General features: G+C 42.1%; 5 protein-coding genes across 21 annotated transcripts in view; 4 read left to right on the forward strand and 1 right to left on the reverse strand.

Annotated features, from left to right (window-relative positions):
- Positions 1-692: 692 nt before the first annotated feature.
- LOC100116917 (alpha-glucosidase) lies at positions 693-7,110 on the forward strand. Of its 8 annotated transcripts, none has more exons than XR_004344861.1 (13): positions 713-823; positions 1,209-1,699; positions 2,157-2,368; positions 2,476-2,655; positions 2,731-2,885; positions 2,972-3,106; positions 3,184-3,437; positions 3,513-3,708; positions 3,784-4,238; positions 4,324-4,461; positions 4,537-4,697; positions 4,776-6,157; positions 6,318-7,110. XR_004344861.1 is itself a non-coding variant. In XM_032599096.1 (11 exons), the coding sequence occupies exons 2-11, from the start codon at positions 1,381-1,383 to the stop codon at positions 4,976-4,978; spliced, it is 2,196 nt and encodes a 731-aa protein (XP_032454987.1). In that variant the 5' UTR covers positions 693-823; positions 1,329-1,380; the 3' UTR covers positions 4,979-7,110. The 8 variants fall into 8 exon arrangements, 2 of the variants coding, with proteins under 2 accessions (XP_032454987.1, XP_031784367.1); XR_004344862.1 differs by having other exon boundaries at positions 721-823; positions 1,329-1,699; XR_004227400.2 differs by lacking the exon at positions 2,157-2,368 and having other exon boundaries at positions 693-823; positions 1,329-1,699.
- Positions 7,111-8,389: 1,279 nt separating this feature from the next.
- On the forward strand, positions 8,390-12,410 carry LOC100116993 (alpha-glucosidase). Of its 2 annotated transcripts, XM_003426409.5 has the most exons (11): positions 8,390-8,596; positions 8,867-9,231; positions 9,652-10,030; positions 10,234-10,481; positions 10,558-10,683; positions 10,773-11,002; positions 11,078-11,261; positions 11,336-11,565; positions 11,859-11,864; positions 11,966-12,115; positions 12,195-12,390. In XM_003426409.5, the coding sequence occupies exons 2-11, from the start codon at positions 8,935-8,937 to the stop codon at positions 12,268-12,270; spliced, it is 1,926 nt and encodes a 641-aa protein (XP_003426457.1). In that variant the 5' UTR covers positions 8,390-8,596; positions 8,867-8,934; the 3' UTR covers positions 12,271-12,390. The 2 variants fall into 2 exon arrangements, with proteins under 2 accessions (XP_003426457.1, XP_001601349.2); XM_001601299.6 differs by lacking the exon at positions 11,859-11,864 and having other exon boundaries at positions 12,195-12,410.
- Positions 12,411-12,460: 50 nt separating this feature from the next.
- On the reverse strand, positions 12,461-14,647 carry LOC100117028 (JNK1/MAPK8-associated membrane protein). Of its 2 annotated transcripts, XM_016985305.2 has the most exons (6): positions 14,306-14,553; positions 13,854-14,174; positions 13,231-13,751; positions 12,986-13,155; positions 12,838-12,914; positions 12,461-12,755 (listed from the first exon to the last, which is right to left on the reverse strand). In XM_016985305.2, the coding sequence occupies exons 3-6, from the start codon at positions 13,674-13,676 to the stop codon at positions 12,540-12,542; spliced, it is 909 nt and encodes a 302-aa protein (XP_016840794.1). In that variant the 5' UTR covers positions 13,677-13,751; positions 13,854-14,174; positions 14,306-14,553; the 3' UTR covers positions 12,461-12,539. The 2 variants fall into 2 exon arrangements, with proteins under 2 accessions (XP_016840794.1, XP_008206649.1); XM_008208427.4 differs by having other exon boundaries at positions 13,854-14,647.
- A 77-nt stretch (positions 14,648-14,724) lies between these two features.
- Positions 14,725-21,852, forward strand: LOC100117073 (integrin alpha-PS2). Of its 2 annotated transcripts, none has more exons than XM_031929194.1 (2): positions 14,725-15,025; positions 16,792-21,852. In XM_031929194.1, the coding sequence occupies exon 2, from the start codon at positions 17,128-17,130 to the stop codon at positions 20,446-20,448; it is 3,321 nt and encodes a 1,106-aa protein (XP_031785054.1). In that variant the 5' UTR covers positions 14,725-15,025; positions 16,792-17,127; the 3' UTR covers positions 20,449-21,852. The 2 variants fall into 2 exon arrangements, with proteins under 2 accessions (XP_031785054.1, XP_008206653.1); XM_008208431.3 differs by having other exon boundaries at positions 14,725-15,020.
- Positions 21,853-23,440: 1,588 nt separating this feature from the next.
- The window catches only part of LOC100117108 (serine/threonine-protein phosphatase 2A 56 kDa regulatory subunit epsilon isoform), a 49,403-nt gene continuing 44,957 nt past the window's right edge, over positions 23,441-27,886 (forward strand). For 3 of the 7 annotated variants that reach the window (XM_032599099.1, XM_032599097.1, XM_031929196.2), the window contains exon 1: positions 23,441-25,556. Coding sequence is in view for 3 of the 7 variants with exons in the window: in XM_032599097.1 (XP_032454988.1) it covers positions 25,418-25,556 (139 nt within the window). In the remaining 4 variants the exon portion in view is untranslated. The remainder of the gene's footprint in view (positions 25,557-27,886) is intronic. The other 4 variants (XM_032599101.1, XM_008208434.4, XM_032599102.1 and 1 more) reach the window with 3 other exon arrangements.

The raw sequence follows: 27,886 nt of genomic DNA on the forward strand, positions 1-27,886 counted from the left end.
CGTCTCTAATTTATTTAAAGCACAATATAATATCCGGGTATCCTCTACTGTTATGTCTCTAAAATTTTCCACGAAAATTCACGTCGTCAAAGCTAACGTTGTTCGCGTTAATCTTTCAAAAGCCAAAACTTTTTATTAATTTTAAACAAAAGCCCACGCGAATCGCTTTCGAACAAAATCCAACTTCAATGTATTATATATAATGCACACGCGACACATTTTCCTCTCTGCGAAATTAACAAAAAATACTCCTTCACGAGCTTCCACTTCAAAAGCTCGAGCGTTCGCTATTCACGCGCTAGAAAAACTCGCGTAACTAAAATAAACGCGTGTTTATATTTTTTTCCGTCCACTACATCTTCGAGCAAAACAAAAAGAAAAACAACGAGCTGTCTCTCTGCCAAGAATAATTACACGCCGTTTCCTCGCGGTTCAGAGAATTCATTGGGAAAAAAATAATTACATCATTATGATAACAGTTGAATAAAAGCACTCTGCTCCTACATGCAATGTCGAAAAGCCCCCGCGAAAATCGACTGTTATTATTTTTAATCCGCCGCTTGCACCTGGTTGCGCGAGACGGTATAGATACGCCCGACGACTCTCTCTCTCTCTCTCTCTCTCTCTCTCTCTCTCTCTCTCTCTCTCTCATCTTTTGGCCCGCAAAAATAGACGAGATTCGCCCCGGCGCATCTGCCTGTGATGCTGCTGCTGCGAAGTAGGTAGTGGAGCGGCCTAATATTCATCTCTGGCAGTTGAGAGCCCGAGGGATCGCCCGACGGAGCTGCCGACTTTTTTCTCGTCGACGCACGCGGCCCTGCAGGTAGCCCTTTGTCAAGAGTGTGTCTGTGTGTGCGTGAAGCTTTGCGAAGATTCTACTATATGGACTATTTAAACGTCGTGCGAGCTATTGTGTTTCCTCTTTTTTTCCACTTATTCGTTTATCCTCCGTAGCTGTGTTATTTTCGTTATATTGTGTGTTGGATTCATATATTAAGAAGATTCTATAGGTAGTAGTTTTATTATTGGATAAGTGCAAAATTCTCGAAAATAGCTCTCGGTCTTCCAATTCTTTCGAAAGCCCCGGCTTTGTTATATACCTATGCGCGTTTTGAAACGTTTACTTATTTTCGAAGCTAAACACGCGCATCCTTATTTTTCGACATTACTAACACAACTTTAACGTCGCTCTGTCCGCTTCGAACCAGTATCTACATTACACCTGTATCCCCGAAAACTCTCGCTATAGCTCGTATAGCGGCGCAAGGTCGCGTTCATTATCGTCTCGACACAGAGTATAGCTGCCAAACTCCGATCGTACTTCGTAGGAGCCGCAGATCGTCGGACACAGAGTTAAAGTAGACCATAATCAGCTGCGAGATGACGACGTCTCGCAAGCTCGTCTTGCTCCTCGCAGCTCTGCTGCTGGTAGTGACGGGCGTCACCGCAGCGGCTGTTGGAGCAGACGACGCTGAGGACGAGGACGCGTCGTCTGCTGTGACGCCGGTGACGCCGGAGGAGATTGACGAAGACGAGGGTAGCGGTAGTGGAAGTGGAAGTGGCAGCGGTGACGGGAGCAGCGAGGAGGATGACGACGATGACGAGGACGACGCCGACTGGAGGGAGGATACGCTTATTTACCAAGTCTGGCCGAGAGCCTTCCAGGATAGCAATGGGGACGGAGAGGGAGATCTGCAAGGTGAGAGCCTTTTTGGGGAATATCGAAGTGACGATTTATTGTTATTGCGAGTAGCTAAAAATAATCGGGTCTGTGGTTCTATTAATAGTTTGGGGGATATTGTGTGTACAATAATAGTCGGGGAACGTAATACGGATTGTGCTATTCGAAAAATGCAAAAAACAATCTGTTATTGCGTATTGGGTGGGTGCATGTTTATATATACTAATTAGATGTCTAATTTAGACTGTCATTGAGATTACTCATGTTTGTTTGTTTGTATAACTATATGCGCTAAGATACGTGAGAAAATGCAGGATATACTGCGTGCAAGGGCGTACAAGTCGAACACAGACAAGTCTACTTAGACGCAAGCATGGGGCATTTAAACTAACTAATTACATTATTTTGCCTATTCATTACAACGATTTACTCAGTTGTATATATTTATTTTAAAAAATGTACAATTACCACTCAGTAATACCAACATTCAAACGTGCAATGTGACCAACTGTCGAATTTGGAATTGGCGCAAATCAGCTGATCAAGCAAGCACCATAACCTCGCCTAGACCGAGTTCTCGAGTTCTTGACTGTTTACTAATTGCTGCAATTTTCCGAAACTTTTACAACCGCTATTAAACTACTAAATGAGGTCACACGTAACAGAAAAATCACCTAACATGGAAAGGTAAACAAATTTCACGCTTCATTCTGCATTTAGATTGTTAGGATTTCGCGAAAACCCTTATCAAAGATATTGTCACTAGAACATGCGTGTTTTTCTTTTCAAATCAGGCATCATCCATCGCTTGGACTATTTCGTGGAAATTGGCGTGGATACTATCAGATTGAGCCCAATTTACTCATCTCCAATGATCGATGCTGGATACGATGTCTTGAACCACACTGACATAGATCCTATTTATGGAGATTTTAATGATTTTTATGAACTGATACACGAAGCTCACAAAAGAGGTAAATTATCTATGCGTCATAAATTCCTCACAATAAATCAAAGAGTTTTTACTTATATTTCTCTATGTCTCATAGCTTTGAAAATCATTCTGGATGTTGTTCCAAATCAGTCTAGTGACCAGCACGAGTGGTTCTTGAATTCTGCCAAGGATGTAGAGCCCTATGATGACTATTATGTTTGGGCTGATGGAAAAATTGTGGGCAACACTTTGGTACCACCTACTAACTGGGTAAATTACCTTTATATTTTCTCTTTTTGCAACAAATCAAAAAATATTCAACTGTTTTTAAAATAAAACTAAACGTTTTGAAATAGAAAAATGCCTACAGTGAGGAGGAAGGCTCAGCGTGGACATGGAACAAGGATAAAAGAATGTGGTACTATCACCAATTCCATCATACAGCACCGGACCTGAACTTGCGAAATGAAGATGTTGTTCAGGAAATCCTTGTAAGAGAGTCTTTTTACATGATTACTTACTTTCTTATTTGGATTTAGTTAGTAATATGATTCTCATTAATTTACAGAATATATTTGACTTCTGGTTGGATAAAGAAGTAGATGGATTCTGCATTTGCGGAGCATCATATCTTTTTGAAAATGAAGATTTACTCAATGAATCATCATCAGAAGAAGATACTAGTGATGAAACAGACGATGATGAGGATAGTGACAATGATGAGGTGTCCCACACCATAGGTTTACCAGAAAACTCTGATCTACTTGTCAGATTCCGTGAGCACATTGAAGAATGGGTCAAAGAGCACAATGCTGAGCCAAAGTATATATTTTTATTCATTGAGATAACGTGACTACTTTTTTTTACTAATACTTAATCTCCTTTTATTTGGTAAAGGTTATTGATTGCTGAAGTAGACGACGATGATGATGAGGTATGGTCTTATTATGGAAATGAAACTCATCCTGGTATTGCACCATTGAGCTTAGTCCTTGTTACTGGATTGAATGAAACCAGTGATGCTGGAGATGTGAAAGACTTGATTGAGGATTGGATGGAACGTTTACCAGAAGGTGCTGACACTAATTGGATGGTAAATAGTTGAATCCTTGTTAAAATAGCTATTACACAATTTACAAAGTAACTATAAACTATGAACCCATTTCAGTTATCAAATCAAGATTATTCAAGAGCTTCTTCTAGACTTGATTCTGACGTTATGGATGGGCTTTACATGCTCACATTATTACTGCCTGGACAAGCTGTAATATATTATGGTGAGGAAATAGGAATGTTAGATACGAATGTCACATGGGACGATACTATTGATATCAGAGCTCTCGACAAATCGGAAGAAAATTATGACGATTACTCTAGAGATCCAGTCAGGACACCTATGCAATGGGATAACTCCATATCAGGTGGATTTTCCACAAACGATTCTACATTCCTTCCTGTTAATCCTAACTATGTTCGAATTAATGTGAAGAGACAGTTGGAAGATCATGATAGCAATTTGATGGCTTTTAAAAAATTAGCCCTTCTCAGGGAAAATCCAATTTTTACTAGGGGAGATTACGATCTTGATGCAGTAAACGACGACAATGTTCTTATTTTGAAAAGGTGCGTATCTTCAACACGCATCCCCTTATGAATATAAATTTTATCAAAGTTATAAATATTAAACTTATGCGCTTTTTAAATTTAGGTCTCTGGAAAATGACACTTGCTTGGTAATCATCAATTTTGCAGACACAAAGCAAATGGTTAATTTAACCGCTCTGTATCCAGACCTGGAAGAAGATTTGCAAGTTATGGTGGATTCAAGTAATGCAAACGTCGAGAAGTAAGCATCAACATAAATATTTATCTTGGTAACTTTTTCCTTGAAATCCTTATTACAAACTTATTTTCGTTGCAGGGAAAATGACGAGGATGATGACGATGACATAGAAAATGATTTATTCATCCTGCATGCTAATGCAGCGGCTGTACTTTGTGACAGAGATGACTTTTCGGGAATTCCACACGAAGAAGACGACGACGACGACGACGATGACGATGACAACGACAACGACGATGGTAAAGAATATTGCTTTCTATTCGTGAGTAAAAATGCGTATCGGAATCATCCTAAATTTCATCAATTTTTTCAATCAGATGATTCAAACGATGATGAATCTGATTCTAAAGAAGAAGATGATTCGAAAATCGCCACCACCAGTTCAACAGAAGAACCCAATGAAGTAGTGCCTGCAACCACAACAGAAGCTCCCGCTCCCAGCTCGGCAAATAGACGAGAAACGCTTGAATTTTTCATGATCATTCATCTCGCGTTGTTACTACTCCTTCGAACATTATAAAAGTCCATCAATCTGTGAAGTTTGTACAAAATTGTCACTTAACGGTACGATTTCGATAATCGTCACCTTTGGTTTATTTTCAAATTACTTTACATAAAAGTCTAATAAAAGCCTCGGCCAAGTGTCTCTTCAGCAAACGTGTATATACACATATACATGTTTCTTTCATAATAAACGCAGACGTTCTTTCACGGTGAATTATCTGACAAACTTAAGACCCCCGACTTATTTCTCAATGCGACTGATCACCGAGTGCGAAAGATTAGGAAAGAAGCGTTCGAGCTCTTAGAAAGAGGAATTTCTTTGTTTGTTCTAGTCAACCAAGCTAAAGCGCTCGTCGAACAACGATTCAAATGTACACTTACTCGAAACAAAAAGAATAAGCTTGTAGTAGGCGGTAAGAGTCTAAAGATAGATTTAATAACATATCACGGCGAAAGCGACTCAATGACGTAAGTTAGATATTCCTCGGCTAAACTTACAAACATGTAACGCAACAATCATATCTCCCGCGCGAATATTGTTACGAAGAGGGTAAATATAATGTATGTATATAGCTCCTCGATAAGGCCAGTAACCAAAATAACTCTCGAATTCCGGCTTCCCTTGTATATCCTCTCTCCCGCTCCAGTGTTGTCTTGAACAAGGCGAGAGATAAAGACAGATAGAAAACAACGATAGTTATTATGCCCTGCGCGAGCAAGCGCGACATTTTATATATACCCGGTAAGCCGATCCATTATCTTGTTGAAACACTCGCTGCCTGTCAGTCTAGTAGCATCGAGTCGCGAGCTGCTTGTATGCAGAGTCATAACACCTACAATAGCCGGACACACCGGAGCGGAAGGAAAGTTTTGTCCAACGCGAGCGCGCGAAGCGACAATACGAGCTTATTATTGTTATTATTATTATTGTACCGGTAGTACACGTTATCCGCAATAGCGGCCACGTATAGCGTTTGTGTTGTGCGGAGCGAAATCGATCTTGTGCGCATGTGGATCACCGTGGACAGGTGTCGATCGTCGCGGAGTCAACGTCAAGGCTGCTGGACGTCATCGGGAGTTAGTTGCAAGAGGAATGTGAGGAGAAAAATGGTACCGAAGGAGACCACCTACCTCCTGACGAACCCCGTCAGCGAGGCCATGAGGATCAACATCCCCGAGAAGTACATCACGCGAGGTGAGTACCGCTAGTAGGGTGTACACTTCGAAAGTAGGCATGCGGCTGAAATCCTTCTATACTTCTCCAAAGTACTTTCGCTCTAAAAATCTCTAGAAATCTCCGAGGTCTAATCGTATAGTTCCGTCACTCATCGAAAGCGTCAAATTATCTGTTCCAGAGCTGACCAGAGAAGATTTGGAATACTACACGGCCGATCCGCTTTGGATGAAGATCCGATTGTTTTTATTCTGGAGCTTCTGGCTTGCTTTCCTCGTCGTACTATTCCTGTCGATATTCGTCTACATCTTTCCCTCGACGTGCTGAGATTATCAAGAGGCCCAGCTGGCTATGCCTTTCAGAGCAAATCTTTGTTTTCAACTCTGATAAAACCGCTCTTGGAGGAGAGTGCGATAGCTGATAATGTACAGACAAATACAGCCGCAGTGTCGTATCAGGAATTTTACCGGAGATGCTGGCGATGGCTATCGAAAGACTGTTGTGAAAAAGAAGCTTACAGTATATAAGTGCCTAAGTCAGGCGAGTCTATAACGTACTGGATTTGTAACTTTAGGGTCGCGACGTTTAGACGTTTAGAGGCTTTTTTTATATATCCATAACGAAATCTTCATGTATATGTATAGCTATGTGTTAAGGTTTTTCTTTTTTTAAGTTATAAGCGTGTTTATACTATATGCGGTACTGTAACAATATATATATATTAGAGTAATTACTACACTGCGAACTTTTAAAAATGCAAGGCGTGTATCGCAAATTACACGTTTTCGCATATATATCTAATCTAAAAAGATAATTGATCTATTACGATCAGCTATCGGCCTGTGATTTTATATTTTATGTAAAACAAATCTCAGCTGAAAAGTATTTTGTTTAAGGCGCTTGATCATTGTTAAAGCAAATAAATTTGCGATGTGCTTATCAATAAATGAGATGTCTCATGTAAAGGACTTAGATATTTGTTGTTGTTGTTTTATCCCTTGAATTCGCCTACTCGGTTAATAACAATTACTAATATATCGTAAAAACCCGAAAGCATTGTTTTCGCGCGACAGATAAGTATGCTGTTATGATCGATCGAATCTGATACCTAATATCTTTTCAATTACACTGCAAAATCTCTTATCGTACTTTGATATCCATCGTTTATCATATCGGCAGAGATGAAGAATTAAAAACTATTGTCTTAAACCTTTCAAGTTACAATATGCAAATTACATCTCGAGCTTCGTTCGACACTTTTATCTCGAATTTTATGGCCGATAAAAAAGCCGTATAGTAGCTGCGATGACTCACGCACTTGTACCTGAGCCGAATGGAAAGCAAATTCTGTCTCGCTCGTAAACAGCTATAGAGCGCTGACCTATAACGGAATTCTTTTATCTTGGGATCTACCTATGATCGGTTTGTTCGAAGGAAGATTTCGCGAAGAAGTAGATAGGAACACGTGCCAGCCTCAAAATAAAAAGACCAAAAATTGATGCATTCATTTTTTTCTAATAATTTTTGTAAAATTTAATTTTACAATATAATATATTATTATTAAAATAAGAGTATTTTTTCAAGTAATTTAAATTTCAAAATAATTTAAATCGAAATTTTTGAATGAGAGTTTGACACGCATTTCGATAAATGTCAATTCGAGTTTTTTCCATCGACTTTTTTTTCGCTGACTATCGCTTTAGACATCGCTCTACATTTTTACTGCAAAATTACTGTCGCATTTAATTACTACAGGATTACTAATGTCACGAACGCGGGAAATAGTTACCGAGACTGTATTTCATAAATAGTGTATAATTTTATTCTTTTTAAAATCTTTAATATTCATGCTTCTCCGCTCGATACGCTTGGCTGCATTTAAAAACTCGCGGCGACTGAATTATTGATGTAAATTAAATTCTTTTCTCTAGACCTTATCGCTCTTATTCATACATTCGTAAAACATTTTCCATTTTCGTTTTTTTGCGATATACGAAAAAACGAAAACTCTTTCGAACATCCTCAACGAATTTCCGTTGTACTCGCCCAACCGCAATTATTTCTCAACATTCTCGAATGATTTTCGATTCTCCTCCGCGAACCAATGAACCATATCTCGAGAACCCATAAAAAAACCAATCCCCGTTCCAAAAATCCAAAACGAATTCAAATTACCATATTTTCGGCACGAAAATCGATACTACTGCCTTCGTGTCTCTATCGATATATTATGTGCGCGCATGCTCTCGTCTCGCTACTGGTGTTCCGCTCGAATGGGACACCAAGAAGAAAGAAAACGAGAGCAACGCCGCCACTACTGGCACCCCTGTGTGTAAAAATTCCAGTAGGTAGGTAGTAGTGGCCATCATCGAATTTCGGTGCAGCTGCAGCAGTCTCGTGACTGGAGCCTCGCCCCGAACAACCTCGACCTTTCCTCTCTCATCTTATACCCTCGAGAAGGTGAGTTACAATTTCAATTATTGGTACAATAGCGATTTATTCGAAATACGGAGAAAGTACGTTAGAGATATAGAAGACGCGTTGATGGGAAAGTCTAAGAGAGAAAATGCACACGCCGCGCCCGGAAATCATCGCGGGCGCGCGCGCTCCGTTTCGGACTACTAGCAACCCTTTCGAACGCGACGCGCTCATTTATATATGTGTATATATATATATATATATACACACACAGACCAACTCTACATATCTCTGATTTGCGCTCTCAAACAGGTTTCCTCGGCGACGATTGCGTAAGTCCGACCCTGAAACCCACGAGCGCGAGCGAGAGAGAGGCTAACATGGAGTCGAAGAGTGGGAGTAAGCTAGATTCAGATAGCGCTGCCGAGGCAGCAACAGCGAACACTGGCAACGGCAGCGTAGCGCCGACCGACTTAGTACAGCCGACGTACAAGCAGCTGCCGGACGAGGACGTGAACTGGCAGGCCAGGAATAACGCCGAGGAGAAGGAGCAGCCTAATAAAGCAGCCATGGGCAAGCAGAACGGCACCGACCCCGAGCACGACGATGGGGCGCAGGAGCGGATGCTCAAGGATGATGTCAAGCTGTCCGTCGTGCCCAGCAAGGATGCCTCTGAGGTGGGTTCTCTCTTGCTTTGACCTCGTTTTCGGCTTGCGTTTATCGCCTGTTGATCGATTATCCAACGGATTTTCTGTGTGCCTGAGTCGCTTGAGTGGAAAGTTTATCGGAGAGCGTTCTGCCCCATTAGAGATTCATGATGGGACGGCTTGGGAATCTTAATTCTGATACTGGCTTGTCCATTCAGTAGTTCTTGTGAGAGTGTAATCTTTAGTAATTTTATCATTGAGCTCGCGTGAGTCTGAAGAACGGATAGGGGGAGCCTGCGGAGATGATAATAAGCTCTTCCTATTGCATCATGCATTTCTTGCCTTGTCGCAAAAGACTCTTGTTTTCTAATGTGGCTTGGCCAATCTTGCATTGACAATAATATTATTCAGTGTGAATATCGTACTGATGCTGATTTTATCTTACTTTAGGTCAAATTCATTCCTGAAAATGGAGATGCCAAGATCGATATCGAGACAGTTAAACAGTCTTTGTCAGGCATGGGCAAAGCAGAGCTGATGAAATACGCCAACGACCCGTTCTGGATCAGACTAAGATGGTTCCTCTTTGTGGCATTCTGGGTCCTCTGGGCTGCCATGTTGGCCGGGGCTATTGCTATTATTGTAATGGCGCCAAAATGCTCGCCACCACCACCCAAAAAGTGGTGGGAAGAAAGTCCTATAGTTAGGTTGGATCCATCTGACTCTGCCACAAAAGACTTGAGTGGCTTGGAGTCTTACCTTGATATTCTCAAAGAACAGCACGTCAAAGCTATTTCTTTGTCGTCAATCATCAAGGAAACTGCACCTGGTTAGTAGCTCATAAATTATCACGCTTGACAGAGTAAACATTACAATAAGCTGGTTATCACGCATTCATTCGTGTATGCTTACCTGTTCACTGGGTTCGTGCATAAATGAATGAAATTTATAGATAAGGCGTCAAGCAATATTAAAACGCGTGAAACATTAAAGTTATTTTTCAACTTTTGGTTTATGCTAATGTATTTTCAGGCCACACCGAGGACTACAAAGATCTCAGCCAAAAAGTTGGTCTATTCAGTGACTTTACGAAATTTGTGGAAAAAGCAAAGGCAAACGACCAAAACGTTATCTTGGAGTTGGATCCAAATCATTCATCTGACCAGCACCCGTGGTTCTTGAAATCTATTAAAAAAGAGGAACCTTATACATCATACTATGTATGGGCTGATGGAAAAGTAGATCCTGAAAGTAGAACTCTTCTTCCACCAAATAACTGGGTAAATATTTTTTGAATCACGCCTTTAAATTATTGAACGTCATTATTTATTAAATATCAAATTATCTGTTCTGCAGGTCAGCTTGAATGGAGGCTCTGCATGGAAATTTAATGAAGAAAGACAGCAATTTTATCTTCATCAATTTAATGAAAGTCAGCCTGATCTTAATTACACTAACCCAGCTGTAGTCAACGAATTTTCGGTACATTCACGATAAAAAAAACTTTTGGTTCACTTAAAACTCTTTGCACTGTTCAAATGATTAACTGTGTATGTTATTCTTTATAATAGGACATTCTCAAGCACTGGTTGAAATTAAGCGTTAAAGGCTTCAGACTCGCCAATACACGTTACTTAGTTGAAGACCCTAGCTTGGCCAATGATTCTCATAGCTCATCTTATCCAGCGGAATCAGGGACATATCAATCACTTCTTCACATCCACACAAGAGACCATCCTCAGAACGCTGTTGTATTGAGAAAGTGGCGTGACGTTGTTTCAAATTACACTAATGGAGATGGGTATGTATACACAAGATTGACCTATTCTAAGACTTCAATAATTTAATCGTATTCTTTTCATTCTTTTTATGACAGCTTGTTTGCGCTAAGCGACGACATTGGACCTGATGTTTTGCAAATGTACAACCAACAGAAGACTTTAGTTGATCTTCCCCAAAGCATTAATTTCTTGGCAAATATAGATCCAACTGTCACAGCTTCTGCCTTAAACCAGAGTATTTCAACAGTTTTGGCTTTTGCTTCTTGGCCCGGTATCGATGTAAGCATCTTTATCTTTCTATTATACATAAGAATGTTTTCAATTTTTAATCAAATTTTTTAATCATCTTTTAGTTCAATGGCAAAGAAACCAGCCTGAGAAAACGTATCCATGCAGAAATTGCAGACAGTTTAACTTTAATGACGATGCTACTTCCTGCTACTCCAATATTAAAGTTAAACGACACCATTTCTGCCAAAGACGCATTTGCCATACTTGCAGAAACTCGTAAGAGTAAGCCGTTCCTCTATGGCGATACTAAAACTTACGTTTTGAATAATGGCACAGTTTTCGTGTACACGCGGTAAGCAATCAAAATATTTGTATTAAAATTTTTTACTGTTTAATTGGTATAAATGCAAATTTTATTTTATTTTGTTCATTATTTTATATACATACTGGTGATGGTTGCTTTTTCTATATTAACACTATGTTTACTAACTTATTTCTCAAACAGTTTAAAATATCCGAATCTTCCTCATTTATTCTTTTCTGTTGGTGTATTTGAGATTAAACAATCATAATATTATCCTCAAACTAACTAATAAACCAAACATTAATTTATAATGTTTCATGCTTCATCTTTTCTGGGTTCAGAAATTGGTGAGTTGGTGTACTAACATAACCTTAAGAGCTTTCTCACAAGCGTTTTTTCACCAACCTATAAGATGTTCTATTATAATTAAAATTCGTATTATTAATAGGATCAAGAGTGGTACTCCAGGATATTTGGTGGCCTACAACAGCGCTTCACAAAATACCACAATGGATTTAACTTCTGTAAAATATGTACCTGAAGAAGTTAGTGTTCACGCACGCAGCCCCAATTATGTAGAAAATCTGGATGTTCTTAAGTAAGTGATAAGATATAAAAATGAACAGTCATATATTCTGAAATTTAATTTTATTAAATGTATCTTTACGAATTTTCAGGAAAGTAATATCAAATAATGTGCCAATATCTCCAAAGAGCACATTGGTTGTGACTTTTGCTCCAAAGAAGGAATAAGTTATATTGGAGGAAAGGCAAGGTTGAGGCTTGATTTGCATTTACGTGTGTGTTCAATAAAGCTTCATTTAAATTAAATAATAGAGTTAAATACGCATTAAAAAATACTGATTAAAAAAATGTGTACTTTTTTTACTTTATACTTAAAGTAATTTTTTTTATTTGTCCCATTTTAAATAAAAAATTTTTATTTGCATAAAAAAAAATTTATTAATTTAACCTAAACAACTTTGTACATAGTTTACACAAAGATAAACTTGATTTTATCATTATTCAGTATGAAGTTTATGAGGATCTGTGAACCTAGCAGTAAGAATGTAGAACAATGCTGGCAGTGGCACCAAGGCTAACATAGCTGGATGTATACTTGAACCTCGTAAAGTGGCAATGGCTATTACACCATAACCATGTAACAACCAATGTCCCAAAATTACAACAACATTTTTGATATCCGAAATTGAACTCAGAAGTAATGATTTCATAGTCTGAAAGAAATTATAGAAATTATATTTGGATTGCATAAACAATAATAACTATATGTGCATACTTTACACTGATTTTTCTTACCTGGTTCAATTTAAAGGCAAAATGTGCTGCATTTGAAAGGACTGATAAAATAATCGTAATGTACGGAAAAGAATAGTCTGCAAAATAAAAATTGCTTTGAGAAATGGTTACAGAAAAGACACAAAAATACCATCCAGTTAGTACTTACAAATCAGTCCACTGCCAATGGCATGTAGTAGAGCTAGTATTGGAAAAAAATAAAGAGCAGCATAGATAGAGAATTTTCCTTTCTTTGGCAGAAATTTTTTTGCTATCAAAGGTCGAACAATCAGCATTAATACTACAGCAAAGGCATAAAAAACAAACACCATTGTATATCTGCAAAGAGTAGAGAACAAATAATAATTTAGTTTGAACAATCAATTAAAGAACACAGTTTTAATAAATACTCACAAAGGATATACAGCCTCTTGTGTACAGTGCAACGTAGTCTCATAATTGGGACTAGGATTATGTAGTAATGTATACCAATCTGATAGCTTACGTGCTTTACATGATTTTATACTAAAGGATCCAACTGGATGCGTCAATTGTAAAGTGATCAGAGATGCCGCAAGTATTTCAAACAGAGCTGATAAATGCAATACTATGACCTCTTTTGGAATGCTTCTTCTCATTGCCACCATGTCAATGCAGAACCAGTGAAGAACAAGTGCGAGGAGTGCCATGAAGCCAAGGTACAGCCAATCATAGAATGTAGGCACATCCTCGCAGGAAACGCATGCAGAGGACATGTTTGTCCTGAACCCCCGGGGACAAGCCCCACACTCCGTCCAGTTCCCATCTGGCAGTAGTTCACGTCCACAGTACAAACCAGGACATCTGACCAGGTTATTCATTCTGTTTGAATAATCCTTAGTCACCTCCAGCGCATATTTGTTTTTTTATCACGCCCACAAAGTATCTCCAGCTAGCTGCAAAAGAACATAGACATTCGCAAATCACGCGATATAAGCGATTGAAAAAAAGACAACCAAGGTAATGTTATTATGAAAAAAAAAACAAAAATATGTCACCTTATTTACAACAATTTGCTGTATATTTCACATGTTTGTAGGTTATGTTTACAGAAATCTCATTCGAGCGTATTCATGATTCACTTTTAAAGCTCTTCCAAGTTAAAGATAACTTTATTAGCTACGGAAAGCATCATCCCACGATTGTTTTACCAAACACGCGAGCGTCAAATATGTCAAACAGATGATCGTTCGAAGCTACCACCAGATGTGATTTTCATGCCAAAACCAGCAGAAAACGCCTTTGCCCTTTGCCTCCTTTTCGGCCAATCATCTGGCGTTTATTTTTCTATTCGTAATCTGTGCATATGCATTGCAAAACTGAAGCGAATTCGATATAAGTACTTAAAATCTAATGATGTCGCTATCTCAAATGAGATACTCGTCAGCATATAATTAGTTAATCTTGCAAAATTGAAATTCGAAATATTGCTTTCGCAAAGAAAATTTACCACGATGTAGTGATGATTCGATAAAAATGAGCAATAAAAACATTAACGTACTAACGATGACTTTACAACTATTTGCACAGCAAAGAAAAGTCGTTAAAATTCAATATAAACAATTCCATCACCGTTCCATTTTCACCTTCGCAATATACTTAAATCACGAGAACCGAGGTGTCCCGCCCAACCATATATCATCAAAACTTCCCATCCAAAACTCATTTTCCCGCCCAAGTACAATCGCAGCCCGCAATTCTCGCATCAACGCGTCATAATAGGAAAATTCCTCGAAGCCATATAACCGTTCGAAATAAAATGCGCGAAAGCGTTCAACTGTCAACAGTAGTCGTCCAGACGGTGCTGCCCCGCGGCGGTGCTCGAACATCTGTGCGCCGTATGCCGGCCATACGCGATCGTGCTTTCTCGGCAGCCGCTGGACCATACGTCCACCAACCGGCGCTCCGGCCGAAGTTAGCCGAGCTCTCTCCTCGCATCGCTATTTTTAGGCACGAGCGTGGGCGCGAGACAGCAGCACCTCTGCCGCTCAAGCCCGAGAAAGTCCATTTTAAGACAAGTCTAGATTCGCGTTTCGACTCTCGACTTGTCAACGCACACATACGCACACTCCCTGCGGACAAGAGGGCGAGGAGAGCAAAAAAACGAGTGAAGGATTTTTCGTGCGGGTGCGGAGTGTGTGCTCGGGAAGAATCTACGAGTGTCGGTGAGGTTACTGATTTAGCTTTATAACCTTTTGGCTTTCCCTCCTGTACAAGTATTAAACTTCGCCGAGTGTACTCATATAGCTCATATAAGGGTTGCGTCTTGCGTTTCGATGGACTGCACTACGTGACTGAAGTTTTAAAACTCGTGTGATAAGTGTGCGTTGTTTTTTTATGTTCGCGGGGAGTACTTATTTCAGTCGTCGTATACGAGTGGAATGTAATATTCGATTCGTGCCTGATAGGGTTTGATTCAAGTGCGCGACGCAGAGACACGACGTTAATTGAAGGAATCGTCCGTTTGGTTATAAACATGTATAAGAAAATGCGCGCGGGCTATTTTTAAGAAGTTTCGTGACTCACTCTCGCGATGGGCCTATGGTTTCTCTCAAAACTTTCTTTGATTTTGTTTTCGCGTGTCTCCGCGACGGTGGGCCGTGTGCGCCGAGAGGCATATTTCTCTGATTTCGCTCGGCGATCGAAGAAGACTGCATAACGTGAGTCGTGCGCTGGAAAAAAAGCTCGGGATTTGTTGCCAAATATGGTTGTTTTCGTTGGGTGTAGTGCATAAACAACGGTCGATTTTTACCTTTTGAATTTCGGAATTGTCAATGAAAAGTGAAAGTTAGCGCGGAATTTTGATTAATTGCAACACATACCTAATCTCTTATACGTTTTTAAAAAACGTTTTCTTTTAAAATAAGACGTTCGCCTTTCCTACTTCTATGCGGAAATTTAACTCGTAGATTATATAGAAATCTGTGTCACGAGCTCAAAACTCACGTTCGCCATGACTAATTTCGATTTATTTTTAAAACAGAGTCTAGCTAACGCTGTTACTCCGCGCGAGCCATTATGAAACGTGCATATATCCTTTAATTAAGATTTACATACGCGACTACAATCACGAAACAACTGGCGTCGAAATAAAAAAACAACAACTCATAGGCGTGGAGAGTAAAAACACCACCATCACGTTCGAGAAATCGATACTAATCATAGAGGATAATTTAATAACAAGTTTCCGTTGCACACGCGCTGCACTACTAGGCGCGACCTTTTTTTTTCCTAAAAAATCGATACGAACCCACGCGATCGACGCGCGCCTAAATTTCGTTTTCCAACCTGCTCCTCATCCTCATGAATGAACAGTACGTCATCGTCGGCTACTAATTTTGTCGAAGTTTCGCCGATGACTACCGGTGACTAAGCTTCTGCCACAGAGTCATAAACTTCCGACAAATGTATATAGATACAAGGTATACCTATACCGCTGTATCGTGTTCTCTCTCACTCCTGACTTTATTTTAACCGATGCCCCCGAGATGCAGAAAAGAAAACTTTCGACGTCGCGCATTCATGTATACGTGTATACGTAACGGAGAGTCGGTCAATACGCATAAGGACAGATCAGGGCCTCGCGCGCGCACGTGTGTGCTGTGCATCGGACGCGCCGAAGAGAATGTATAGGAAGCTATGTAACAGGGGTTTCGATGAAATTTATAGGTGTGGTTCGTTCTTACAGTCAATAGTAGCTCGTTCCGTCTCACGCGCGTCCAATAAGCGTTAAAAGCCGATCAATTTTTTTTCATTGGATTTTTATCGCGCGTTCGAGTTAATCTTTGCCTTCGCTGTCGTATAAATAATTTTAACGCTTTTTTTAACAAGGAAAAAAGATACAATGCGAGAGAGCGTGATGTAGTAGTATAAATTGAACCTTTTGACTGCAAGTTTTTTGTGGATCGATGACTGAAAGGTTGACTTATTTTTCAGATTTTTCAACGAGCAACGAAGATGTAAAAGCTGAACACTCGCCAATAGTGCGCCCAAGATCAAAAGGACCCCCGGGGATAAAGCGAACACGCTCGAAGGCAAGAGAGACAGACAGAGAGCAACGTTTCGATGCACTCGACTGAACGCCATGCTTAAATTTTATCACTTAGTCGTCCGGTGATAAACGCAAAACGGAGTAAATATGCCATTAGTGCTATGAATATCTAGTTAATTTCGTCGAACGTTCAATAATTTTCAAGCATTTACCTTAGCATTTAGAATACTGTACATTTCGACGCTCTATTTACATAGCAGCAGAAGAGAAAACAGTGAATCATGTGGAACCACGGCGTAGTCGTCGCATCTTTATTATTCTTAGCGTTGCTCCTCTGCAACGAAAACCATGTGTTGTCGTTCAACGTGGAAACGGTACACTATGCCAAGTACGAGAACGTAGTGACGAAGGGCTCGATGTTCGGGTACGCGGTAGCTGGCTACCGCGACTCGACGGGCCGCGGTCACGTTATCGTCGGCGCTCCGATGGCACCGTCGACCAACGCCCCGCCGAGTAGGACGAACCACAGCGATATCGGGAAAGGCGGAGCAGTGTTCTACTGCGATATAGCGCAGGACAACGCTTGCAGCTACGTGGTCTTCGATTACAACAGGGGTCACAACTTCATAATGTCGAAACAGATCCACGATACCCAGCAGATCGACAACAAGACTCTCCAGTGGCTCGGTGCGACGCTCTCGGCCTCCGAGACCGACGGTGGCCCGCTGTTGGCCTGTGCGCCCAGGTACCGCTGGTTCGGCTACAACAAGGCCAACCAGTCCGTCGGCGACCACAAGGATGTACTCGGCTCCTGTTGGCTGGCCCACAAGCCGACCGAAGAATTCAACAGCGCGAGCCGTACGGCGCAACCAAACCTCGAGTTCTCGCCCTGTCGCAACAGCGAGTTCTCCGGTCATCATCGGCAGGGCATGTGTCAAGCGGGCATAGGCGCCGCCATCACCAAGGATGGCAATCGGCTGTTCATCGGTGCACCGGGTAGTTGGTACTGGCAGGGACAGCTCTTCACTGCCCCGAGCAACGTCAAGCTGCCGTTCGTGCCGTCCAAGGAGATAATCAACGGCAAGGAAAGCAGCTCCTCTTACGAACGGCTCGGTCTCTTGTCGACGAAGGAAGGTCCGGCCTGGGAAGATAACAACTATCTCGGCTATTCCGTCGCGGTCGGCGCTTTCCGTGGTGACGAAGATAGCGGTGTAGCCGTCGGAGTACCTCGTGGTGCCGATTTGCACGGCAAAGTCTTGCTCTTCACCTCTACGCTGTTCAACCATCAGAACATCACCGGCGAACAGATGGGCGCTTACTTCGGCTATGCACTGGCCGTCAATGACATCGACGGCGACGACAAGGACGATCTCATAGTCACCGCGCCGTTCTTCACTCAGCCCGAGTTAGCCGGTATCAAGATTGAAACCGGAAGGATATACGTTTTCTATCAGGGAGGCGGTACCACGCCCTTCCAGAAGTTTGATTTTAGAAACGGAGACAGCAACAGGGGACAGTTCGGTCTTTCGGTATCGAGCCTGGGCGACATCGATCGCGACGGCTACGGAGACTTCGTCGTTGGCGAGCCCTACGGTGGCCCGGCCAACAGAGGCGCGGTTTACATCTACCACGGTTCGAAGGACGGAGTCGAGGAGAAGTACTCTCAAGTCATATACTCGGAGAATATGGATCCAGTCATGCACACCTTCGGCTGGTCCGTCAGCGGTGGCCGCGACTTGGACGGCAACGGGTATCCTGATCTTATAGTTGGCGCTTACGAATCCGACGCGGCTGTTTTCTTCAGATCTCGACCGGTCATCGAGGTCTTTTCCGAAATCAACTTCGACACGGAATCCGTCGACTTGGACGCTAAAATCTGCCTGTTCAACGAGAGCATCGCCACGGTCTGTCCGCTCCTGAAGGTATGTTGCTTTTACAGCGGTAACAGCGTGTCGCGCCAGTACACGTTCAAAATCAGCATCACGTTGGACGACAAGAAAAAGATGGATCCGCGTATCCTCTTCCACGATTCGACGAGCGTCAAGAATATCACCATCACTTTGACGAAGGACGAGTTTTGGTGTAATCAGTACAGCGTATACGTGATGAAAGATTTGAAGGACAAGTTGACGCCGCTCGATGCGGAGATGCACATCGAACTTCTGAACGACGAGAGAAACACTAAAGTACCTCCGACGCGTATAGCTAACAAGGGACTCAGGGCAGTTTTGGGTCCGAAAAACATAAAGAAGCGCGATTCTCTGAGGATACAGAAGAACTGCAAAGACGCCGACGTTTGTATACCAGACTTGACGATCCACGTGGTGAAGAGCGTCGAGAGGTATCTCATGGGCTCGACCGAGGAACTCGTGCTCCACGTGAGTATATACAACAGCGCGGAGGACGCTTTCGAGTCAAGATTTTACATGCCGCTGCCGCCAGGCGTGGAGTACAGCAAACTTGAGTTTCCCGCGGAGACCTCCGACAAGAACGTCGATTGCAAACAGCCGGACGAATCGAACAACAACACCCTTATCTGCGATTTGGGCAATCCCTTATCCAAAGGAAGAATCGTCAAATTCAGCGTAAGACTACGCCCGACGATGTTCCACGGCATGAAGCCGCAATTCGAATTGAACATGAGCGTCAACTCAACGAATCCCGAGCACAGCACCACCACGAACGACAATTACTTCAACGTCGCGTTGCCCATTTGGATCGAAAACGACTTGTTGATCGAGGGCCAAAGTAAACCACACGAAGTCGACTTGAACTCAGCCGATTACGCTAACGTAGACATAGAAAAATTGATGACCGATCCCAGCTCTGGACCGGTCGTCACGCACAACTACACCATCCGTAACAACGGACCTTCGCCCGTCTTGAAACTCAACACGACGCTCGTCTGGGTCGCCGAGACCAACGCCGGAGAGGTTCTGCTGCACCTCATCGAACAGCCCGTGGTTTCGGATAAAACGAAATTCATCTGTCCGACCGCCAACGCCAACTACGAGCTCATCTACAAGGAGCCTCGTAAAACGCGAAATGCCGGCGAGAGGGAGTTGGAGTATCTCAACGAGGCTTTGTTCGACGATCGTCAGCCGATGAATATCAGGTACAGGCGACAGGTGAGCAACGAATTGCCATCCGATAGCAAGAAGAGTCTGGTCGGCAGCGGACCAGTGAACGAGAATCTCTGCGCTACTGCGCTGTGCGTCGAGTGGACCTGCGAAGTCGGACCTCTGGAAAGAGACGAGGAAGTCACGCTGTCGGCTAAATTCCTCATCAACATGAAGACTCTGAAGAAAATCACGACCAACGAGAAGCTAACAATCTCCACGAAATTGATCGGTAACGTCACAGCGCAGCCGTACATCGGCGAGCCGATAAAAAAAGTCTTCAGCGATTACGAGATCAAGACTGTCATTGAGCCTCTGAAGAATCTCAACACCTCCGACATGATTCCTCTCTGGATCGTGGTACTGTCGGCTTGCGCGGGAATGACGATTTTGTTGCTGCTTGCATTTTTACTCTACAAGTGTGGATTCTTCAAGAGGAACCGACCTTCCGCGGCGCCGGAAAGACAGCCGCTCAACAGATAGGTATCCGTAATTGGTAATTGAGTAAAAAAAGAGATTTTTTACTTTTCTAATTACTTCTACAAAGAGAACGAAAAAAAGAAACAAACGAATTTCAAGATAGTATTGATAATCAAAACGAATACGAACTTCTAAGTATTTATAGTTTCAATCGCTGATGTACACGCAGCAATCAAGAGAAAACGTGAAGCTGAAGAATCGAGAAGAATATTCGTCCAAACAGAAGTGCCTAAAATTAAAATTTTTAACCTACTCTTCACCGATTGCAGCTGCATGTTTTCTCTTGGAATATGTAGTCGTAGGGCTGTATTTATTTACGCAGCCGCGAGAACACATGGCCTTACGTCCTCCGCCTTATATATACAAAGTTTTACGGAGGAAATCTTTAACGCGCACAGTTAACTAAAGATAAGAGCTGCTAACTACTGCCATCTTTTTATCTGTGCGAGATAGAAGTATTAATTCTTCAGGAGCACATAGACGCGCATTGTATAGTATATTGTATTCGATAATGGCGCCACTGTTATTACATCTACCTTGCTAATCTCATTCACGAGGATTTAAACGATCTTATACTACTCTAACAAACATATCCGTTATGTTGGCGTTTGATTGCAGTAATAATAAAGCTAATTAATGATATTAATGTGTAAAGCATTAATTTCTGAATCTCTTACGTTGACTAATGAATCGAAAGTAATATTTATATATACATACTATACATACTATACATACTATACATACTATAAATACTCAGAATTAATGCGTTTTCTTCGATTTTTATTTATACAAAAAATTTATATTTTTCATTCTGTTAATATTTATATGATTATTATGCGTAGTTTATCCGTATAAAACTGCGTATAGGGCGTTAATTCTAGAATGTTTTTATTAATATTGACCAGAAATATTAATATTCCACATTCGCCTCGAACTGTGTGGTAATAACGCACAAGAGAATAATTTGTAACATATCTACGATTTCATACAATGAAATAGTTTTTATTGCAATTATACATATACAATTTATACATATACGCAACCGAACCAAAATTAATTGTGCAATCGCTATATGTATGCCGTTTAATGAGATGAAAAAATATAAAGATGTTGATCTATATATTGCAGAGTTATATAAATTTACAAATATTCCGATGTGTTTTGAACAAAAAAAGTCTATACTCATGTCGCCTAAGATTTTAAGATATGAATGTTTAAAAAATTAGAATAAGTTATGCTAAGACTGAGTGTCGGTCCTAGCACGAAAGTTCATTACGAAACATCACACGAAATGATCGTCGATCAGCCTTCAAACTAAGACTAATTAATCCATAGTTTTTCTTATATTTTTTATGTAAAAATTCTAGTGTTAATAATAAAGAATAAAGAATCCTCATTTAACCAAAATTCGCCCATTCTTCGCACTACTTTATTTTCTTCGATTATACTTAATTCTTTTTTTTGTAACAGTTATATTAAGAAAGAAATTTTCCTAACGCTTGGGCGATTGTGTTTCATTTGTTGCCATATCGTCGTCGCCTCTCTATATATATTTATACATGTAGGGAGACGAGACGTATGAGTTGAGTTTTTTTTCGTCTGAACTAGATTAGTCTGTATGTTCTTCCGCTTCATTGGCATCTCGCCAAAAGTTCTCTCTGCTATCGTTTTGCGAATGTCTGTATGTCTGAAGTAAGGTAGCACGCGACATTACCTGCAGTGGGTCAAGCTATTGTACGAAAGGGGCGCGTATTTGATTTTCTCCTACAGATTGCTCTGGCATCGCATCGTTCAATTAATTTTTACAAAGTTTCATTGAAAAATCAAAGATTTAAAAAAGTTGGGTAGAGCTTCTGAGCCATTGAGTATTATTTTCAAAAATGCTGAAAAAACATAGACTTTTTATACCGCAATATGTGATAAAGTTTTGTAAATCGAAGATAAGAAAATCCGCCGGTAAACGGCAAGGTCACTGTTTTAGAACATAATCGCAGCGCCTATTTCGATTCGCTGCGTCAACACCTGACAGTTTAATCCACAACGATACAGACACACACGGATATCCAACGACATCACGCGCGTACATCGTACACTATATCGTACATATAGCTATATAACCCTTGCATTTTCCCAATAAAGTGAAGAGAGCGACGCGCTATCCAAACTCAACCCTCCCTCCATCAGCTATTCTAACGTATCTGAAAAGATTCAAATGAAAAGCTCGGCGCATTTTAAAGCCCAACTGAGACTTGGCCACGTACGGTGGCACCACCTACATACGTAACCACGGCTGAGCTTGGAGTTGCAGCGAGTAGAGGAAAGAAAGAGAGAGAGAGAGAGGGAGAGAGAGAGAGAGAGAGAGAGAGAGAGAGAGAGAGACAAAAATGGGGGGTTAAAAACCGAGAAAAAGCCACGACGTTGTTATATGTATATAAGCTTACACAGGAACGGAAGAGGAAGCGAGAGGTCGAGAGCTAGCGCAGGCGGCGCTCGCGCGCACATATTATACATATACCGACGAGGAAAACCCGAAATACTCACTTGTGCACATATAGGTATATACTGACGTGCACTGCAATATATATTCGTGCGCAGCCATCCTAACCAAGAGGGATACCGTGCATAGTCGTTGCCGTCAGCGCGCCCGCGCAGCCCGGAAGCTCCTCGTCGCGCAGCAAGGTTTTAACGCTATACTGCTGAAAGCACCGAGGGAAAAGTTCGACAAAGCTTGGGAAAGTGACGACGGCTTCGTATAGACGAACGATGTCGCAAGAGCCGCGCTGATCATCGCAGGCTGCCTTCCGGCGGCGCCTCTACACCGCCGTCGTCGCGCTAAAAGCAGAAGAGCGAGAAAGGGATACAGCTATACACACTATCAGAGCGAGACAGGGAGAGAGAGAGAGAGAGAGAGAGAGAGAGAGAGAGAGAGAGAGAGAGAGAGAGTAGAGCGAAGCGAGCTTCTCGTCTTCGTCGACGTAGTCGCCGCGCATCGTCCACATGCCATCACTACTACCACTGCGCCGCGTATAAAGCGTACATATATATAGCTGTATATATATATATATATATATGCGTGCGAGTGAGTGCGCGAAGCTGAGCAGCAGTTCGCTCTTCTGCCCAGCAGTAGATAGTCTCGGCTGCAAGCCCGAGAGCAAGATCGTGTATATACTCGATTGCGCGAACGGTCGTGCTGGTTAACAGTCTACTCAGTAGTGCGTCACGACAGTCCGGAGAGCATCGTCCGCGAGCGCAGTCGTCCCCGGGCTCTGACACTGTGCCGTATACACATACAAAATAAGTACAGTGTCTAAAAAAACATGAGACGAGCTGGCGCTCGCCATTACTACTCGCAGCTGATGGCGGTTGTCGTGCGCCGTTAAAAAGCGGACAAGCAGCAGCAGCAGCGGCGGTGGCGGCGGCTCGACGACGGACACGGGAGCTAAGTAATCGACTGCTTCGCGGAGCTTTTTCAACGTTGAGGCGAGAAAAAACACGGTAGAGCCGAGAGCAGCAGCGAGTGAGAAAGGGAAAAAAGGTGCAGGAGAGCGGCCGACGACGACGAGTCGTGTATATAGCAGCACGCGCGCTCCCTCTGGCAGCGTGCAGCGCACTCTTTTCGACTCTCTCGCGGCTCGCGAGCAGCACACACACGCAGCGCAGCCGATATCTACCTACGTGCTCTGCTGTGCAGGGCCGAATCATCGCGGGCCGAGGAAGAAGAAAAAATATATAAGCAGGCGGCCAGTCGAGGGAGAGAAAGAAAAAGGACACGTGCGCGCGGAACTTGGAAATCGTAGAAGGACGCGCAGCCCTCGTCGACGAGTATAGTCGTGGGAGGAGGAGGAGGAGGAGGAGGAGGAAGTGATCGCCGCCCGGCCCGAGTCTCTCGCTGCGTGTGTGTGTGCAGTGCGCGCGTGTGTAAGCAGCGTCGCCCTGCTCCGAAAGAGAGCCAAGGGGGCTCCGAAAAGTAAAAAAAGAGAGAAGAGAGCGCCGCGCCAGCAGCGAAGATATACGCGCACGCACACAAAGCTTCCGCCGAGAAAGAGAGAGAGAGAGAGAGAGAGAGAGCGCGCGAGCGTATTGCTGAGAATCACGCCGGGGACCGCCCGTGTGTTGCGTGTACGCGCGCGCACTCGGCAGCACAGGGGGAGAGAGAGAGAGAGAGAGAACTGCTCGCCAGCGGAGGCCGAACGACCGGAGAAGCATCGCGTGGCTCGCGCGCAAGCGAGAAAGAGAGAGAGAGAGAAAGAGAGTCTACTCCTGGGCTGCGATCTCCGCAGCTTCGTCTCTTCTCTCCGCGTCAGCACCGCCGCGTGTGGGACTGCTTGCTGCACGACCCGGTGAGTGAGCGAGTGAGAGAGAGAGAGAGAGAGAGAGAGAGAGAGAAAGAGAGTGAGAGAGAGAGAACAGCGTAAGAGACCTCGAGACTCCAGAACGACGCGGCCGAGTCCTCGACGCCAGTCGCGACAACGCCTCTTTTTTCCCAGCTTTTTGTAACGCTTATTCCGCCGTGCCCGTCTCGTCTCGTTTGCGGGCCGAAGGAGAGAGAGAGAGAGAGAGTGCGGTCGAAGCAGATCTTTTCTATAAGCGTACATTGCACGCAGAGCCGCGAGAGTATGTAAACGTAGAGTAGAGCCGCAGCAGCAGCAGCAGAGAGGTTAAAACTCTCTCTCTCAGTCTCAGTGTTGCCAAGAGTCTTTAGTAGTGTATCGTTGTTAGGGGCTTAACAAGTGTCCGTTGTATGTTGTACAAGTGCTTCTGGTTTTCTTTTCATACCTGTGAGTGTACAGTGTCAAGTTCTGCGGCTTGCTAAGCAAACCCCAGACAGTAGTCGGAGTCACCATCTACTCCAGGGATGGACCCAGTCGTCTTTAGCTAACACAGCCCAAAAGTAGGAGAGGCACCCGAGCACAGTGTCGTACAAAAAGGCTACCCATCCAGTGCCCACAGTGCCTCTGTTCGAGAGTCCACCATGTCATCGACGACGTTTGTGGATCGGATAGATCCTTTTGCCAAGCGTTCCCTCAAGAAGAAGTCCAAAAAGTCACAGGGCTCATCTCGCTACCGCAACTCGCAGGACGTCGAGCTGCAGCAACTTCCCCAGCTTAAAGGTCAGTAATCCATTGGCTTAACATCACTATGTGTACCATTTACTTGCATAATTATTGATTTATTATTATTATTATTATTTATACTTATGGGCAGCAGGGCCCTTTATAGAAAGCTAGTTATGAAATTTAGAAGGCACATTGTCGCGCCGAGTATGCAGTATTCTAGATGATGTATATACAACTTTATCACGCGTTCTCTCAACTAAAATCATGATATGCAGCTTGTAACTTTATGCTAGAGACAAAGATATATTGAGCTAGTCTGAAAATTACACTCAATCACTTGTAGAGTCAATTTGATCTGTGTAGGAAGTATTCCAAGACCTAACCTAATGTTCAACGTACAATGATATCAACAGAAAAATTGTCATTATGAGAAAATTACCAAAGATATTTTGCTTTTTAACTAGCATAACCTATATTATCTGACTGCATGAACATTTTTATCAATTTACAAATATGCAAGATATTGTTTTACAATGAAACATTAGTTTGAGGTTCAACTTTGTTTTGCTTTCTGTTTTTTCAACATTTTGAACATATTGATTTTTTATTACACTGCGCAAACTTTACAACTTCACAATGGGAACTGGAGCATCCCATTCTTTGAGACTTGTCGTGTATAACAAATTTTCAAGTTTCAGTCGCACAAGTTCAGTAAAGTAATCGAATAAAATTGAATTACAAACAATTTTTTCTCTAAAATTTCACCTATTTTCAAAGATTTATGATTATAACAAGTTTGAAATGCTCTATTCGAAAATGATTTTGAAAGTAACAAAAAGTTTGGCCTTTCATTAAATTGAAAAGAAAAAACAACAATCTTGTCAATTCAATGACAATTTCGATATAACTAAATTTTTTTGCTTCAAAATATAAGTGTGATACACATGTGATCGTCTAAACAATTTTTTTTTTCATGTACCTATATCCAAATAAAGCACTCTGCAGCATTTCAATTATGCAACAAGTAGTTTTCGCTTAGTCTGCATCCTTGAATGATCCAACAGATGAAACTATTGTTTCGACCAAGCAAGAACAATAGAATTCTGAGCTTTGGCAAATCAAGTCGAATCATTATTACACTTCTTGTAGACTCGTATAATTGAGCTTTATTAATTGCCTGAAACTCTTTCGTCACGAAATATATAAACCTATAGTGATTTAAAAACTTTATTTGTACGCTCTCTTACACTATACGTGTGATTTTTTCCATAAGGCTACACTCGAATGATTTTTTAATGACACTTTCTAATTTTGGACTATCAAGACAGTATATAATTTTGCTAAACAAACGTGTTCTTTTTTTCTTGCCCCTCCACACACCGACAGGATATATACTTTTAGGCTACTACAGTTCTTACATAATTGGCAGTTCTGAGGCTTCGCGAATGAAACTGTTGACTTCTGCTTGAGTGTAAAAAGTGCGGTATTTCTTTTTTATCATCATTACCATCATCATTATTGTTATTATTACACTCACCTCGTATTTTTACAATCATTTAATTATGTACGGCTCTTTGACATTGCACAAAATTGATATTTATACGCGTCAAGGTCATTGGAACTTGTGCATTAAATATAGCTTTAATAATGAAGGAGCATATCGTCGCTCACTCCCACACGTTCAAGCCGAGCGCGTTTTTCAAAGCACACACACACACATATATATATATATATATATAAACGATTTTCACGAATATAAGTCTGCGACACTGAACTCGCAATCGACTTCCTAATAAATCTGCTGCTATGCGGACTGCAGCAGCAGCGTTTGTTCTACGAATTCACACACGCGCTTGTATACATATACACATACATAGACACACATATTCTGTCAAAATTAGCCGTCAAGGTCGAGCTCAAAAATATCCCCTCACGATTTATTTATAAACAAGCCTATACTGTCACTTTCCGACAACTTGCTCTCCGACACATATTTTTGCACCTCGATTCCAGAGAGAGAGAGAGAGAGAGAGAGAGAGAGAGAGAGAGAGAGAGAGAGAGAGAGAGAGGGAGAGGGCAAAGAGAACACTGCAGCACACGGTTCTCTCTCTCTCTCTCTATCTCTCTCTCTCTCGTGTGCTCGAGGGCGGGAAAGCGTTCTGCACAAGCACACGTAATTGGCCTCGGATCTTTGGAACTTTTCTTCCACTTTTCACATTTAATTGTTCTCCCGCTCTCTTTGCCTCTTTGCTAGTAGTTTTTCTCGCTGCCGATGTATAGCTGTGTATAAGAGAGGAAAAAAGAGAGGAGCCTGGAGGGGGACGCATACGCTTATCGACGGAGAATCGATAATTAATCTTCGCATCGATCTCTCGCGGTAGTAG

This window comes from Nasonia vitripennis, chromosome 4, assembly GCF_009193385.2.
Source record: "Nasonia vitripennis strain AsymCx chromosome 4, Nvit_psr_1.1, whole genome shotgun sequence".
Classification (NCBI taxonomy): Eukaryota; Metazoa; Arthropoda; class Insecta; order Hymenoptera; family Pteromalidae; genus Nasonia; species Nasonia vitripennis.